General features: G+C 35.3%; 1 protein-coding gene across 1 annotated transcript in view; it reads left to right on the forward strand.

The window, feature by feature from the left end:
- The window catches only part of LOC138698918 (uncharacterized), a 72780-nt gene that overhangs the window by 29145 nt on the left and 24578 nt on the right, over window positions 1-19057 (forward strand). Inside the window, exon 3 of the mRNA XM_069825114.1 lies at window positions 8227-8362. Within this exon, the coding sequence (XP_069681215.1) occupies window positions 8227-8362 (136 nt within the window). The remainder of the gene's footprint in view (window positions 1-8226; window positions 8363-19057) is intronic.

A 19057-nucleotide genomic window follows, 5' to 3' on the forward strand; every position in this document is an offset into this window, starting at 1 on the left:
TAAATTTGTTAAGTAATTAATTTAAATATAGGCCCCACTGTACTGCTGAACTCACTTGAGAAGTGTAACTACTTGATTTTGTATTTTAAGATATCACCAACAAATGATTTTGCATGACATTATAGGAATCTGTTTTTCACGATACCAATCACACATATTATAAAATTCCAATAGAATAAAACCAAAAATTTTCCACAGCATGTTTCCTTAAAAATGACTTGTAACTGAAATATTTAATGAGTAATTCATATAATATTAACATAGCTAATATCAGGGAGAAGATTGAAGACTGCATATTTTTGGACGATTAATATTTCCCACTCCTCTCGGCTCGGTTTGTTTGTAGCAACAAAAGAATCTACCTGCAACCCCCCCGCACCGATGGCAAGAATACCCCAGGTCCCAGCGCTAAACTTGTCGGAGGAAGACAGAAATATATCCGAATGTGTTAGTTTTCGGGGTAATAAGAATGTGTTATGTGTACAATCTAGAAAAAGAACATTTTTCTTGTAATTTCGATGAACAGTAAATTATATAGACCTATATTATATTTTTATAATTGTTCAAGCCTAACAGTAAATTCTTAAAACATATTATAATAACGGATATTTATAGGGTTGCTTCAGTAACTTGTTCCTTGACTTAGTAACAGTCACTTGATTACCAGCAAATAATGGGCTGTTCACTTTCGTGTCTTCAATTATAGACTAGTAGCATAAAATAATTTTGTAATTTGTTTATAAAATTGCCTACACTAATATTCAAAACTGTTTGTGAAAGTGGACTGTGTCATCTTACGCCTGCCTCTGTTGCAACAACTCTCTATTAAGAGCCTATACCAAAGCTATAATATAAGTATGATGTAATAATAATGGCAGGAAGATAAAAATCTTCTGAGAAAACCTGCAGTGTTTTCACTAAAACCTGACAGAATCTACCGCTTCCTTGCATACGAAGCATGCTGTCAACTGAGTAAAAAATTTAACAAGAAACTCATTCATGTCATACGCTTTCTTCAGGGCATAAATTTCTTGAATTGGGTATAAATTAAATATTTTCCTGTAAAAAAAGTTTGAATCTTCCATTAATCACGTAGTATGAGCACAATGCGTGAAGTTTACGTACCGTGAAACATTTTTCTACTTTACGAGATACCTTAGGCCGACGGAAGTTACATGTAAAGCGCCTACGTATAATATTTTGATATTATAACCAGTTCCGCACAATAATTGCAAACAATAGACGTCACCTATCCACCGATCGTTTTAGAAACCGGAAAGACAAGATAGTTACGTATTTTGTGTTTACATCTCATCAGGCTATCAAAAAGTTGCCGCTATTCCAAATAAACAAAGCTACCAGACCCGAGGGGCTTTTTATATTATATAATAACATGTTATTCTAATCTCGACAACTTGCCGGTGGTGTTATATCTTCTAAGTGTCCTACCTTCTCCACGGTTGTTATGGCAACGAGAGATAGTTATCACACCAGTCTTAGCTAGACTTCCCTGCGGCGAACTTTGCGCCAAACTTTATGAAATGTCATTCGAAACGTTTTGTATTTATTTGGCAACTGGGTCAAGTCAAATGTAAGCCTATTATATAAATGCATGTTAATATGTGATCCACGGCTGTAGCATGTTAGTTTAATGTTTTGAATGTTTGCTTTGTACTGAGACTACTTAAGACGTTATTCGATGTTGGCATAATGGCAGAAATAACAGGAGAAATATGCGCCTGCACTCGTAGAAACCTTGCATCTAACTCTTGTTCTTTTGAAATTATAATTAAGTGATATTCGAAACATGACATATTTCTGACTGTTATTGAAGATTTTAATTTCAAGGTAAAGGAGGAGGTCAATGAAAAACATGGTTTTATTTAGTTTCTCATTACCTGAAGCATAAAAGAAAGAACAGGATACTGCAGAAAACATTTTGAGAGTTTCAGGAAATACACATCTTCAGCATCCCAGTCCAAAAAATATAGTTTTGGACATACATACTATCTCAATATCTGTGTATAGTGACATATGAAATACTGATCAGACTTTGTTTACATTTAATATAGGCTATAGCATGGATGTAACATAACTGTGCAGATTTTAAAACATTCCTTAGATTAAGTACAAAAAAATTTTCTAATGCCATATAAGTTCGAAATGAATACTTTTCTAAAAAAAAAGTATTTTTCCCTAAGTGTTAACAATGTTTTGCTCGGTAAGTAATATCCCTACGATTCTGATTTTTATTCTTATCATTAGGGAAACTTATAAGTATGGCTCGGATAAAGTAGGTCTATCAGGATAGGCATCCTTGGTCCGTGCGTTTTGTTTACAAACATTAACCAGGAGTGTATTCCGAATCTCAGCGCTGAGCAGGCATCACGGTGTTCCCAATTTCAACGATGACGTCACTGATGCTCCACCGGTGTCGCACCGGTTCCATCAGGTTGCAGAGGTGGTGGCAGTCTCCATCAGCCGCCTTCACTGAATCTGATTGGTTCTTGTATAGGGCGGGAATTAGCAGACGAATGACATGGTGCAGTGTTGTGTCATGGCGGTGTGTTCTGCTGTGTTGTTTGTAATGAGCACAACGTAAAAACAATATGTTAATGGCTTATGAGCGAACATGTCAACGGACTAGTTGTTACTACTGGTTCAAGAAATAAATAGTTTATGCTCTCTTTTATTTGAACGAGATGAGAGTACGGAAATTTCGCAAAATCTTGCCAGCGTAGTAGAACAACTTGTACAGCCGTCATGATAGCCATCGAACCTTCCAGCAGTTTTGTTGTTATTTAGTTGCAGCGTGACGTCATTGTTATCCACGCTGTAGTTGTCCGTGTCCCCCAGCCAGTTCACTGATGTTTTAGCTAGGAAGTAGGGAGCGCTTTTCCCAGCAGGTAGAGTTTTAGCTAGTGGTAGAGAGTAGTGTTCAGAAGCAAGTCATGGTCCTATACTATGAGAGGATAATATAAAAATGGATTTGAGAGGGTTGGGATATGATTGTAGAGACTGGATTAATCTTGCTCAGGATAGGGACCGATAACAGACACAGTATGTGAGGGAGGCAATGAACCTCCGGGTTCTCTACAACAGCAAGTAGGCCTAATAAGTAAATAATTAAGTAAGTACCTTAAAAATCCCCGTCTGTAAACAATATTATAGTTGTAATGCATGAAATGACCAACCTCTGCTAAATAAAATCTTTATAGAATTTTTGTTAAAGTTTGTCACAATGACAGTAAGGATTCTCTGTTTCTAGTAATATGTAATATAATATGAACAGAAAAAAACTTTAACTCACTCCTGAAAGAGTAGAACTCGTACTCAGGGGCCGATTTCTGAATTGAAATTAGGAAGTATATAATACAATTTGTCTTATATTTGCTACGCAATATGAATATATAAAATTTAAATTTACAATTTTTCATTATCTATAAAATCCATACACAACTTTTTAAATTTAATACTAGAACTATTCGATTTGACAAGATTTGGTTATTTAAATATAAATTTGTTATATTATATTCTTGGGCCTAAATTACTACTATGATTAAATACTGTAGCAGTGTTGCATTTTGGTTCAAACAATCTTAAAGAATTCATACCTTTTGTTTCTTAATTATGAGAATACAATTCAAAATTATTTCAATTTTTATGTATGAATTTTATTAATACAATATAATAAATTTATCTTATTTTAAGAATATTAAAACCTAAAAACAATTTTGACTTGGAAAATGAATAGGTTTATGAAGATATATTTAAGTTATTTTCCTCTGTAATAAATAAAGTAGATTAAAATTGGTTTTAAATAAGCTACCTCATCCTATGTCCCGCGCCGTGGTGTCGCGGTCTAAGGCATCCTGCCTAGGGCTCGCGTTACGGAATGCGCGCTGGTTCGAATCCTCATGGGAGAAGAAATTTTCTCATGAAATTTCGGTCAGTGTATGGGTCCGGTACCCACCCAGCATCGTGATGCACTTGGGGAGCTACGATAGGTAGCGAAATCCGGTTGCGAATACCAGCTATAACGGCTGGGGGGATCATCGTGCTAACCACACGATACCTCCATTCTGGTTGGATGATCGTCCACCTCTGCTTCGGCATGTGGGCGTGAGGCCAGCAGCCGGCTGGTCGGTCTAGGCCCTTCACGGGCTGTAGCGCCACGGATTATTATTATTATTACCTCATCCTATAACTCCATAATACATAATTACCGAATGAAATAAAGTTAAGTACTGTATATTGTACGTAATAAACTTATTGACAAGTAATTCCTCAATAAAACAAAATAATATATTATTTTATGTAATTTATTACAAAAGTAATTAATGTGTTGTTTTAATTTTAAATGACTGTCGAAAATTATGTCTAAGTATTTAACTTCAGACGACTGCTAATCGGACATTTACATCGTATAAGGCAACATCAGAATTATGTATTTTAATACTTAATATACATAGATGTAGGAGGTTTATTACATTTTTCAGATAATGGGAATGGAAAAATTATGGCATTATTTTAGTTGATAGAAAGATAATTTATGTCAAACCTTTTTTTTTATTAATCTAAGTCCATTATTTGAATTATTATATGTATCATAGGCCTACCCCAGGTTTTTCCATCAAAAAGTAAAACTGTGTCATCTGCATAAGAATAATGAATACCATTGTATTGTTGTAATGGAATAATTTAATAAGGCAGTGTATTCTTGCTTATAGGTAGGCTTATCGAAAATCTATTTGAACTTCTTTCTAATTTGTGTTGGACGGACACAAAGTGGGACATAAGAAAGTGGAATCAGGACGACGTCTAACCTTCACTTAAGGCAACACGGCATTATTATGAAAACTATCCATTAATACACCCGAAGAAGTCAAAAGGAGAATAGCATTGGCAAAGGAAGCTTTTAATAGAATAAGGAGCATCTTCTGCGGACCTCAAGAGGAAGAACTAAGAAAAAGACTAGTGAAGTGCTTTGTGTGGAGTGTAGCATTGCATGGGGCAGAAGCATGGACATTACGACGAAGTGAAGAGAAGCGACTAGAAGCATTTGAAATGTGGATATGGAGAAGGATGGAGCCTGTGAAGTGGACAGACAGAATAAGAAACGTAGCTGTGTTGGAAAGAGTGTATGAAGAAAGAATGATGCTGAAACTAACCAGAAAGAGAAAAAGGAATTGGTTGGGTTACTGGTTGAGAAGAAACTGCCTACTGAAGGATGCACTGGAAGGAATGGTGAACGGGAGAAGAGTTCGGAGCAGAAGAAGATATCAGATTATATACCACATTAAGATATATGGATCATATGAAGAGACAAAGCGGAAAGCAGAAAATAATGACTGGAGAATGCTGGGTTTGCAGTGAAAGACCTGCCTTTGGACAGGACACTATGTATGAATGAATGAATGAATACACCAGATTCCTACTCACGATAATACTTTCATTCTGCGTCAAAGAGTAGTCTCAAATATTGCATCTATTACCACCGTTATTTTTAATCTAAATAGGATTAATTAATACCATATGTTATATTAATCTAACATATATTATGAATTTCATATTTACGGTATATCTGGAATGGTTACTTTCAGAACTTTAATGCTTAATTTAGCTTGGATGGATGAACGCGGTAATAGTATATTACGATACAAGGCTGGGAAATGCTTTTTAGAAAATGAAGGAAAAGTTTGAGAAACAAGCAAGAAGAGTTTTTATATTTCCGAAATTTTGTAATGCACTTCACAAACGTGCATTATACAACATTTTTGCATGTTCATATTTTTATTATCATTGAAAATTTAGAGCAATATTATTCCAAAGTCTTCCCAAAACTATACTGTAATGGTAACTAAGTAACAATGAATGCATTGTAATGGGTTTATTTCAGTACAGTTTTATGCTATGAAGAATGGTTTCCCTAGCAACAAGTTTCTGTGTAGAAATTCTAACTTTCAAAGCCTGACAACAATAGCTGTAAATACAACAACAAACACTATCGTGCAAAAGAGAATAAGAAATACGTACTATAATCTGTATTTAGACGTTTTTAGGATCTCTGAATTGAACAGCAGGGCTACAGGACATAGTGGTAACACAGTAGCATCTAAGTGGCTTCATCAAAAACTTGAAAGTGGACTACAAGCATCAAATACATTTTCCTTATTGCCTGCTTGATCTGGGAGGTTGCTATGTGTGTCCCAATTAGAATACATGAAACCTTCGACTTTATATCTCTTTCGATAAAAGAAAATCGTATCAAGAGTGAATGGGTGTAATATTAATAATTTAATTTTTGTTAATTTACAAACTTCAACGTCTTGATTATTAAAAATTTTATATATAATTTAAAGACATTGACACAGGTTTCCGGATTCAAATATGCAAATGGACAGAAGAACGATGCCAATAAAATGCAACTGAAAATTCAGTTTGTTTCCATTGTAATGGATTGAAACGAAACAAGATCACGAACATAATGTAACAACTTTCATATTTCAGTTGTGCAGCGAGTTCACGGCTTGAATGTCAGATGGCGGTAGCTATCGGATCCTTTGCAGCTTAGGCTTCATAATGATCTGAAATATTGTCAGTTGAGAGAATTATCAATAATGAAACATAATAAAATATATGACTTAAAGTAGACCGCATTAACCAGCTTTCTGGGTACTTTCAATGTCAGTACTAAGAGACAAATAAATTAAACAGTGCTATAAAATGTATACCTTTAATATCAAACCAAACACATTCTTTATATAAAGTTTTCTCAGTAACTGTATAGATATAAAAATATGTTTTAAATTACCGTATGTTCATAATATTATACAAGCCTGATTATGCATAAATCGAAAGGAAATGCAACAGAATAAGAGTGTTCCAACACAATTCGCGTTGCCAAGAAATGCGTGCAGGTATGAGTAAAATGTATAATTAAAAAATGAGAAAATAGCATAAAATAATCATATTGAATATATGCCAGAAATAAATGGTCCAAATAACGAATTAGGAAAAACTTCCAAACTGTTGCAATTTGGGCCAATTTTCGTATTTCACGAGCGTTAAAATTTATTTTGTGACTGAGGTCTGGTTTTCCATAATAACAATTCACATGAATTGCTGCAATGTTTCACTTTGTCGCCAGCACACGATGAACATTTGTTTCATTGCTAAGACTTCATTCATCTATATTTATTTCTTCTTATGAAAAAAAATACCTTCATAAAAACATATTCTTACAGATCTTTCCATAAGAAATTGGCTACAACCGACGATTGTAATGTATAATTATTAAAACACTGCATTGTTGCGTACAATCTATAATATATTAATGAGTTAACTCAATAGCAACATTCGCTGAATAATTCAATTTATTTTCTATGGGATAAAATTTAAACAATTGAGAGGAACAGATGGTGCTAATAATCCATGCATTGTAGTGATTTTCACGTTCATTAAGGCATTCACATTATTTATTATAATTATTTTAATTTTACTTGGCTATTTAACGACGCTGTATCAACTACTACGTTATTTAGTGTCGATCGAATTGGTGATAGTGAGATGGTGTTCGGCGAGAAGAGAACGCGGATTTGCCATAGATTACTTGACATTTTCTTACTGTTGGGGAAAACTTCGGAAAAACCAATCACGGTAATTAGATCAAGCGGGAATCGAACCCACGCCCAGGCACAACTCTTGATCGGCAGGCAAGTGTCACAACCGACTGAGTTACCGCGGTGGATTATTATTATTATTATTATTATTATTATTATTATTATTATTATTATTATTATTATTATTATTATTATTATTATTATTTCAATTGTATAATCATATTATGATGTAACTTATTAAGAAATTAACGATGTTTTCTGAGACTAGGTCCATTTCAGTATTGGTTTGAAGTTAAAAATTACCGGTAAGTAATGTGATGATGTGTGTATGTAATGTTACTATAATTTTTAGAGAAGAGAATACGAAAACCGCCATCGTTTAGGCGTGTATGTATGTATGTATGTATGTATGTATGTATGTATGTATGTATGTATGTATGTATGTATGTATGTATGTATGTATGTATGTATGTACGTATGTAGCCTACGTATGTATGTATGTTTAGTAAACAGTTCGAAAACTGATTGGAATCTAATAAGTGATACCAATGCGGCATTACTCATGAGGCACCTAAAACATAATGCTTATATAAAAATTTGGAAGAGATGGACGGAGAGAGGTGAACCCGACGCCTAACAGCATCAGGGATTGGAAGAAGAAGAAGAAGAAGAAGAAGAAGAAGAAGAAGAAGAAGAAGAAGAAGAAGAAGAAGAAGAAGAAGAAAGAAGACATATTTCAAGTTTGTTGCACTATTTTCAATTATGCACTTATTACTTTGGCATTACAGTCATTTATCTTCAAGTTTGAATTCAGATTATTCAAAGTCGAAAATATCCAAACAATTTAAAATCTATACTAAAATAGAACCTTAAGCTAACACCGAAGTCGCAAGCACGTTTAACGTTACCTTCGAATGGAATGGAATTTAACTGAGGGGGCACGGATGGCCCAGCACTGCGACCTATTGAGATCTATTGTGCTAACCATCGATATGGGATGAGTTGCATGATACAGATCCCCTACGTACCGCCCTAACCGCATGACTCCCTGATCGACCGGTCCCTACAGCCCACAGAATCTATATACTATTACTGCTTCGGCTCCCCTGTCGGTCCGAGGCGAAACTCCTCCCCCGAGTACGTGCGCCTCGGGTGCCATTGCAGAAGCCATCCTACGTCGCTGAACTACAATCCACGGAGGCCGGTCGAGAGAGTCAGCAGCTTCGGGAGGCCCCCGGTAGAGTGATCTGAAAACCCAGAAACGGGATGATGAGGAAGGGATGATGGGGGAGGAAAGGCAGTGGCGAAGATGAGTGGGGTTCCAATCGCCTGATAAAGTTACCTGATTGCTGAGGGATTTCAATTTTACATGCATAAAGTAAGTTGTTGCAGTAAAACGACTTGCCATTCAAATTTTTGTTTACATATTTGTTAGACCTCTTGAATTATAGCAATTTCAAAAATATTCAGCAACATTTATTGCTGCTTTATTATTAGCTTATTTTCTTTGCTATTTGAAGTCGAAAAATACTCTACAAGCTCTGATAAAAAATTAAGAAAACTTTCTCAGATGTACCAATTCACACATGGGATGAATAATTCGAGACAGATGCCAAGAAAGAGAACAAAGTCACTTTCACACGTACTCGCCATCTCTACTAAAAAGTGAAAATACTGCGATGCTGAAAGAATTAACTTTGGGATTTTCGGGAAAATACACATTTGAACATCCTGAATAACGTACAAGAAATATATTCATATTAGTGAAAAACTATGGAGTCATTTATTTGAAACTAACAATTTATAATGACCATATATCCCAAATAGAAGGCATGCCGTCTGCCTGCCAGCCTGCCACTTCTCGTAAATTAGTTGAAAGGATTCGGTTTATAATCCGTATCCACGAGCTAATTCCTCCGGGAATGACAAAAATTAATTAATACATTATTAAAGTTTTAGTAAAACTTTAAATCAAAAGCATTCCAGCAATTCACATGAATATCCATTAAGCGATTTTCGTTATCGAATGCAATACATAAACAGACAGACAAATGGAAAAGTATGCTTCATTACTTACTAACTTACAAATGACTTTTAAGGAACCCAGAGGTTCATTACCGCCCTCACATAAGCCCACCATCGGTGCCTATCCTGTGCAAGATTAATCCAGTCTCTATCATCATATCCCAACTCCTTCAAATCCATTTTAATATTATCCTCCCATCTACGTCTCGGCCTCCCCAGAGGTCTGTTTCCCTCCGGTCTCCCAACTAACACTCTATATACATTTTTGGATTCGCCCATACGTGCTACATGCCCATCTCAAACGTCTGGACTTAATGTTCCTAATTGTGCCAGGTGAAGAACATAATTGATGCAGTTCTGAGTTGTTTAACTTTCTCCATTCTCCTGTAAATTCATTCCTCTTAGCCACAAATATTTTCATAAGTAGCTACTTTATTCTCAAACAGTCTTAATCTCTATTCCTCTCTCAAAGTGAGAGTTCAAGTTTCACAACCATACAGAACAACCCATAATATAACTATTTTATAAATTCTAACTTTAAGATTTTTTGATAGCAGACTTGAAGACAAAAGCTTCTCAACCGATGAATAACAGGCATTTCCCATATTTATTCTGCGTTTAATTTCCTCCCGAGTGTCATTTATATTTGTTATTGTTGCTCCAAGATATTTGAATTTTTCTACCTCTTCGAAAGATAAATTTCCAATTTTTAAGTTATGCTTCATATCAAAGGAAAAATTATTTCTCGAGAGAAAAATTTACGTACAAAGTTACTCTTAAGGTTTTTTTTTTTTTTTGGCCTAACTTCTGACCCTTAAACTTGGAAGAATCCTTATGAAAATGGAGTGGGTGCAGGAAGACAACTGTTCTATATATTAAAGAATCAACCATCACAAGTTTTAAATTTCCTTTCTTATATATTCATATAGAAACATTTTACTACTTTCTCGCCTACAACCTGATTTGAATGTACTGTTGCTTATTTTGACAAGAAGGGAATACGTCTAGAATCTCTTTGTAAACCACTAGCTTATTTTACTATTTAGATTACTTTAAAGTTTAAATTTCTGAACTTATTTACGACGCTTTATCAACTGCGACGGTTATATAGTGTCTGAGTCAAAATGAAAGTGATAATTCCAGTGAAACGAAACTAGAGTCCAGCGCCGGAAGTTATCCAAGCATTTACTCCTAATTATTTGAGGGAAAATCACGGATGAACCTCAACCAGGTCAACCAGATAACTTTTCGCAATCAAGGTCTGAACACAGACCCGCTCGTTTGACAGTCAGACATGCTAACCTTTACTCCACGGCAGTGGACAAAAATCATATCTTCAGAAGTAGAAAAATGTCAGAGAAGTTATTATTATAAACAGTTGTATGTAATTTAATGCACATTGATTCTACTTATCGACTTAAATGTGCAGTTTGCCTTATTTTGTAAAATTACGAAGAACGCCTTTTGTGTGCAATACAGAAAACGAAAATTTTTATGATTATTTTTCATTTCCATTTCAGTTATAAATCCATTAAAATTGGTATTAAGTATTATGCCAATTATTGGACATATAACAACTTCTAGTGTTTAATGGCACAAAGATATGAACAGCAACACTATTAGCTATGTGATTAACCCTTAAACACTAGGAGGAGTGAAAATTCATCCAGTGGAATTTTGTAACGGTTGATAGCAGCATTCCACATAGACTCCTGCTTTCAGGTATTTTCAAGAAGTCCAGTGCTGTGTGAGTATCCGTGAAGAAAGGGGTGTTTCGTGCTGCAGTGTTAGCTTTGTTTGGGGTTGGTGGGTGAATTTTCATCTATCCCAGTAATGGTGTATTTTTTTTTCATTATTACTAACTTTTCTTAATACAGTGGAAGTTTTTAAGTTCGACAGAAATCAAGATCGACATCGTATAGTTCGACTGCTTAGGTAGGAGAATTAGACACGCCCCCATATGGGCACTAAGAAATGGGTTTGCTATTTGAATGGGAAATGGTTCTGTGTCTTGTAGTGATACTTTTGTTAAAGGAAAACTGAATATTTTATTGATTAGGACATCCACATTTAATCACAGATTTTAAATTAATGAACTCTTCTTTCTCTATTTGAGAATTGTGCCGTTTGGTAGACGGAACTGTCGTAACCCACTGTGGTACTAGAAGAGCATACACAAGTCTCGGGGCGGGCAGGAAATGCAAGTACAGTACTGTATTCGTTGATGGCTAACCAATAAGAACCACACCCACCATCCTTCGGTCGAACTTAGGAGAGTCCACTGTATTTATAAACTTGGTGGGCGGAAATGGCCGATTGTAATAACCAAGTACTGACTGATATCTAAATTTGTAAGATGTTGGAAGAAGAGTTGAATTTAGAAGATATAAACGTGTATGAGTAGGAACAGCCACAATTCGTAGAATTTGTAGACGATCATGTGGAAAAAGACCATGCTGAAGATAATGACGGCACTTAGCATCTTTATTGTTTGAACATAAAGTCCTTCGTCCCCTTCAAAACTGGGCAAGAAATATGCTGTGTATTGTGCAAAGTGTCATTCGTTCGTACATATTTTAATGAACATAGAGCAACTGTGCAAAAATGTAAGTAAAATTGTGTACGGCTAAACCACCATGTGGGACCTCTACATAGGAAGGAGAACACAAGGCAGGCCAAGAAGAAGATGGGCAGAAACATTCAAGCAGCAGCTGGGAGGGAACTGGTCAACCATCGCCGGCAACAGGAACGAGTGGAGACAGATAGTGAAAAAACTCATATAGAACTAAAATTTGACAAACTTTAGTGTATCTCTCAGAGTGAATGTGAATGTGAATATTGTTCACGTGAAATAGCTCATCATGTGAACCACACGACCCGAGCTTCCCCTCCTGTACGAGACACAGTGGCTTCATTCATGGGACACAGTGGCTTCATTCATTCATTCATTCATTCATTCATTCATTCATTCATTCATTCATTCATTCATTCACTTAGCACCATTATTGTGTTAGATTTAATTTTTTTTAATAGGTACTTATTATTGTTTTTAAAAACAGCAAATATAATTATATAAAATCAAATTCATATAATTTTTAATGTTCAATGAACGACTTAACATAGTGAAGAATGTAATAATTTATGTTCATAAAAAAATAAATTTTGACAGTAAAATTTAATTATTTTACCCTAAAAAATTGTAAATTACAAAACTTTTTATAACATGCCTACAACTGTTTTACAGAAGTTTTGGAGTTCACGTGAACAAAAAAAAAATTAAAAAGAAAACGGTACGGGTGAAAATTCACTCATCCTAATAATAGCAAGCATTACAAACATCCTAGTGCTCAAGGGTTAAAGGAATGAATCATTGCAAAGAACACTGCTAAAAATTTCAGTTTCCATAATACCTTCTCAACGCTTAATACAGTCCTAATAATTCTTTGTTCAATGATAATTTGAACTACAAGAGTTGACGATAATAGAAACTTTGCCACTGATTTAATTTAACATGAATAATAAAATCTCTACCGGGGCTCGAAGCTTGCGTTACATCGCCTTCATAAAACGGTGTGTTGAGCTACATTTCCGCTGCTAATTACAGTAATAATTGTATTCCAGTCACCGCCGCAGTCTAGTTGTTTCAGTGATGCAAGATTCCCCTGCAGGGCCTGTGACGTAACCAAGCCGGCTCAACATCCGGTCCTTGAAAGTCATGCACCACATCCAGAGTCCTTGAAATACATCTGTAAGAACCTAGTGCAACAATCTGGCATGAAGGGTTCAGTGCCCTACTAGTACACAGTAATTCTAGGGTGGGGTTTCCAGTATACGCCAAATGTTCCAAGGTCCTCGGATTTAAGCTCAGTTCCTAAGTCCCGAATTGTTTCCTACAATAAACTCTTATTGAGGTTTTGGAGTGAATATTTTTTCCTTTAAAAAGTAGGTAACTGACTTTTTAATTCATTTAATATAATATACAGTTTAGAAGTATTTTTTGCAGTGGTACTTTCATTGCTACTTCGTGTCGTGAGTAAATACAAACCCCAACAACCTTCCGCGATCAGGTGCGTGGCGTAAGAGAAAGTGACGTTGAAGGAAATGAAAGAGGATTACTGAGTATTGTTGAGTGCCTCATTTCAGAAATCCCACACAGCTCTAATAAAACCACTGACTAGTAATCCCTAATGACGAAAGAAGGAATGGTGAAAATAGCAGTTTTCAATCATTATCACAGGCCGTACAATATATTCAACTCTACTGAAAATCAAATCAAATGTGCCATTATTTTTTAAAATAATAGTAAAGATTGAATGAAATGAAAAAAGCAATCTTGCCTCCATGGATAGAAAGACAAATGGAGCATAATATTAAAAAAAAAAATTATTGTTTTTATACCGAGGACATTTTCTTGCAAACATTAGCCCGACAAAATAAGCTGACCTAAAATAAAAAAAAAATATATATCTGAACTATTCATACATGTATAACACTAAACATACCGGTAACAGTGACAGTCCGATAAATTATAAAATCAGGCTGAAAAACACATAGTTCTTTTATTACTTTTATATTATTTGCTTACTGTACTGAACGTACCATATGTTTGTGTGCATTGTATTGTATTGTATTGTATTTATGTATGTACGTACTACGTATGTTTGTACTCTATATATACATGTATGTACGTACGTACGTTTGTACTGTATATATGCATGTATGTGTGTATGTATGTATGTAGGCCTGTGTATGTATGTATGTATGTATGTATGTATGTATGTATTAGAAATGAACAAAACTAACTGCCGCTCTCGCTCTCTGTGTTTGTTGCATTTGTCTTTCGAATCTCGTCTCGTCATTCTCTTGCGCTTCTAATCTCGCTCATCATTCTCGAAATTGCATTCGGTCGGAGTGGCAAGATTTCGTGACTTTGAATAACATACATCATTGAAATAAATAACATTATAAATGTTTAAATTGAGATAAAAAGACAACACAGAACAGTGTCTTAGCTATCAAAATGTTCTGGGTCTATTATATCTGCAGTACAAAATTTTGTCCAATATTCTTTTGAGAAGATTAACTCCGTACGTAGATGAAATTATTGGTGATCATCAGTATGGTTTTAGGCGTAATAGATTGACTATTGATCAGATTTTTTGTATTCGACAGATAATGGAGAAAAAATGGGAGTATAAGGGTACAGTACATCAGTTATTCATAGATTTCAAAAAGGCATATGACTCGGTTAAGAGGGAAGTATTATATGATATTCTTATTGAATTTGGTATTCCCAAGAAACTAGTTCGATTAATTAAAATGTGTCTCAGTGAAACATACAGCAGAGTCCGTATAGGTCCGTTTCTATCTGATGCTTTTCCAATTCACTGCGGGCTAAAGCAGGGAGATGCACTATCACCTTTACTTTTTAACTTCGCTTTAGAATATGCCATTAGGAAAGTTCAGGATAATAGGCAGGGTCTGGAATTGAACGGGTTACATCAGCTTCTTGTCTATGCGGATGACGTGAATATGTTAGGAGAAAATACACAAACGATTAGGGAAAACACGGGAATTTTACTTGAAGCAAGTAAAGCGATCGATTTGGAAGTAAATCCCGAAAAGACAAAGTATATGATTATGTCTCGTGACGAGAATATTGTACGAAATGGAAATATAAAAATTGGAGATTTATCCTTCGAAGGGGTGGAAAAATTCAAATATCTTGGAGCAACAGTAACAAATATAAATGACACTCGGGAGGAAATTAAAAGCAGAATAGATATGGGAAATGCGTGTTATTATTCGGTTGAGAAGCTTTCATCATCTAGTCTGCTGTCAAAAAATCTGAAAGTTAGAATTTATAAAACAGTTATATTACCGATTGTTCTGTATGGTTGTGAAACTTGGACTCTCACTCTGAGAGAGGAACATAGGTTCAGGGTGTTTGAGAATAAGGTGCTTAGGAAAATGTTTGGGGCTAAGAGGGATGAAGTTACAGGAGAATGGAGAAAGTTAAACAACGCAGAACTGCACGCATTGTATTTTTCACCCGACATAATTAGGGACATTAAATCGAGACGTTTGCGATGGGCAGGGCATATATCACGTATGGGCGAATCCAGAAATGCATATAGAGTGTTAGTTGGGAGACCGGAGGGAAAAAGACCTTTGGGGAGGCTGAGACGTAGATGGGAAGATAATATTAAAATGGATTTGAGGGAGGTGGGATATGATGATATAAACTGGATTAATCTTGCACAGAATAGGGACCGATGGCGGGCTTATGTGAGGGCGGCAATGAACCTTCGGGTTCCTTAAAAGCCATTTGTAAGTAAGTAAGTGCTTGGGAAAAGTGATATGTCAGTTTTCACAAACATTTTTGATCATTTATTCACAACTTACACTGGTTTATGTCGAGTTGATTTTTTTCTGGTATGAATTATTGTAATGGGAGGAATACCTATGTATTTTTTTCCATAAGTTGTCAATAAATTGTCAAAAAAGTTTGTGGAAACATACTTGTGTCACTTTTCCCGAGCACTACAGATATATTACCTATGATTATATAAATAGAAAAAAAAATGCCAAATAAATTAGCATTTCTAAGACACATAAAACATAATGTTAAATAAAGCGTTAATATTGTTTTTACTTGAGATAGTACACTTGATCTCAAACATACGAAAAGAAAAGTCCTAGCCTTTTAATAAGAGCCTAGTAATTAAATAAAGATTGGGGAACGGATTATTATACACTGAAAGGTAGAGATGATGTTTCAAATAGGCTACTTGAACAACCACCAGGATCGCCACTGTCGATTGGTAACGACCTCTATGGAATTCAAATGAGAGTTATAACGTGACATCTGTTGCAGTCGCTAGATGACAGCATAGTGAAATTGATAATAGTTGCTGCTGCCTTCAAAGCCCACAAACAAGTCAAGCTGAGTACAAGGTTACTTCATTTCTAACATGCTGCATTCTGGAAACACGCTGTTTCTAACGAACCAATCTCCACATTTTTTCGAATCATGCACCTCAATTGAAGCAGACAGCGTGGCTACGAGGTCTAAGCCACGCGATCTAGATATGGCACGCTCCCAATACGTGGCGAGATCCGAAGGTTAAGTGGGTTGGAACCCTGTCTTGGGCATGAATGGATGTCCATTGTTGAAGTTCTGTCCTGTGTGTGCCTCCTTAACGGCCTCTAAGCTCTGTTGATCCCAAGCTAGGGAAGGCTCAGATATTTGTCGGTTCATTTAAACTTCTGTCCCTTCCCCTACACGCATAGGTATGTGAAGGAGGTTAAATTAAAAAAAAAAAAATTCAATTACTCTGCCACCTTTATTTCTTGAAACTCAAAAGAATGTCTCTTGACGGATATCAACGCTCTGTAATTTGCATGAAAAGAATGTGTACCGTGTTATTTTTCCGGCAGGGTATTGAACATTTTCGTAAGTAAGAAAAGTGACCTAACGTTGCAACTTGGACTTCTTTTCCTGGAACAATGGTAACAATCATTATCTAGTTACTGTACGTGTATCAAGACTGCTTCAATTAGCCGCGCAGAACGTTCGTCAATGTTACAGTATAAATAAAATTCAAACTCGCACTCTTGCATCACGCAACGAGCTGTATACATTTTGTTCTCAATGTTCCGCTACGTGAGTAGTAATTCTAGTAGGCCTAGTTGCTATATTAATAAATTATGCGAAAAACAAAAAAAAAAAATAGAGAGCCAGAGAAACATAGATGTTGGATTACAGCAATAGGCCTATACACATAAAACCAAGGAAAATATTTTTAGTGACTATTTCGTTTTTATGACGTAATTTCTTTTCAGTCTATGAAATGTAATGAAATTTTGAATTTCAACCAGTCACAGTCATACATCGCTATAATTTCTGCAGCTCAATTTATCACTATCAATTTATCGCATGTCCGTTCTTTTGTTTAGTCAGTGTCGCCAACTGTTTCCACGTAAATCGATGAGCATGAATCCATTGTACTAAATCAGGGCCGGGCATGAGAGCGGCTCCATTCAGTCTGCCAGGGCTGCTCTCGCTCCGCAAGGCACTTCAATTCCAAGCCAGAGCAGAACGCTCACGCAGTGGCGGACTCGCATTACAGCTACCTTCCCTGCATTAATATAACAAGAGCCACGGTTGTTCTAGTCATTCAGCATGTCAGTATATAATAGTTTATAAGGATATTACATCAATTCATTGTACAGTACAGAATTTATAACACTCTTATTAATTTAATGAAATACATTTCGCTCTATGCACACACACAAATCATTAGGCTTATTTACATAACCCATACGCACATACTGCAATCTCCTCGCCACGGTTATACGAGACAGGTGTATGGCTTCCATTTCTCCTCCTTGCCGTGGACAGAGTTCATCTACCAATATAATTAAACATCGTTTGACGAAGTTATCTTCGTTGAAAGTTTTCAATTCCTTTGCAATTTCGTGGCAAATTTTGTAGCTAATTCTCATAGCCGATTATTGTCATTCTGTTAATATATAATGTGATGTGTGATGTGTGATGAGTGATGTGATACGATACGATATGATATATGATATGATATACTTATGATGTGATATGATATGACCATAAATTAATACAACTTAAAGAAAATGTTTGTCAGGTACATTATATTAGAGTATTTATTCGATATTTATATTGCATTGTAAGTTATTATAGTACATTTAGTAATATATAATTTTAAATTATACAAATATTATGATATATCATAGTATAGTATATTACAGTTCATGATATATAATATGATATATATCATTAACTGTAATATATTATACTATGATATATCATAATACTTGTATAATTTAAAATTATATATTACTAAACGTATAATAACCTATAATGCAAAGTAAATATCAAATAGATACTCTAATATAATGTACCTGAGAAACATTTTCTTTAAGTTGTATTAATGTATGGCGTTCATTACCAACATATGTGTCATATTCAGTAGCATGTTATAAAGAATAATGTCGTTGGATATTGAACCTCTTAATCAGTTGGAGTGTTTTATGCTAAATTAAACACTTTGCTAATCCACTGCTCTCTCTCCATGATACGTTATACGCATAGGGAATAGTGGGACGGTTTAGTGTATGAGCGGAAGCTCCGTCTTCAAAGTTCGCCATCATACTGCAGAGTCATCACTGCACCAACACTGAATGACGTACAGTATGCATATGTCAGAGCGCTCGCAAGACCAGCTCTTTAAAGCACACAGCGCTAATTTCTCAGAATAACGTAATGTGCCCAGCCCTGTACTAAATAAACTGCGAAATCCTACTTCCACATCTACATCTTCATCTTTTAATTCCATGTATCTAAAGAAAATGACACTCCTTCATAACAATTGTTT

This window comes from Periplaneta americana, chromosome 4 (genome assembly GCF_040183065.1).
Source record: "Periplaneta americana isolate PAMFEO1 chromosome 4, P.americana_PAMFEO1_priV1, whole genome shotgun sequence".
In the NCBI taxonomy this organism is placed as follows: Eukaryota; Metazoa; Arthropoda; class Insecta; order Blattodea; family Blattidae; genus Periplaneta; species Periplaneta americana.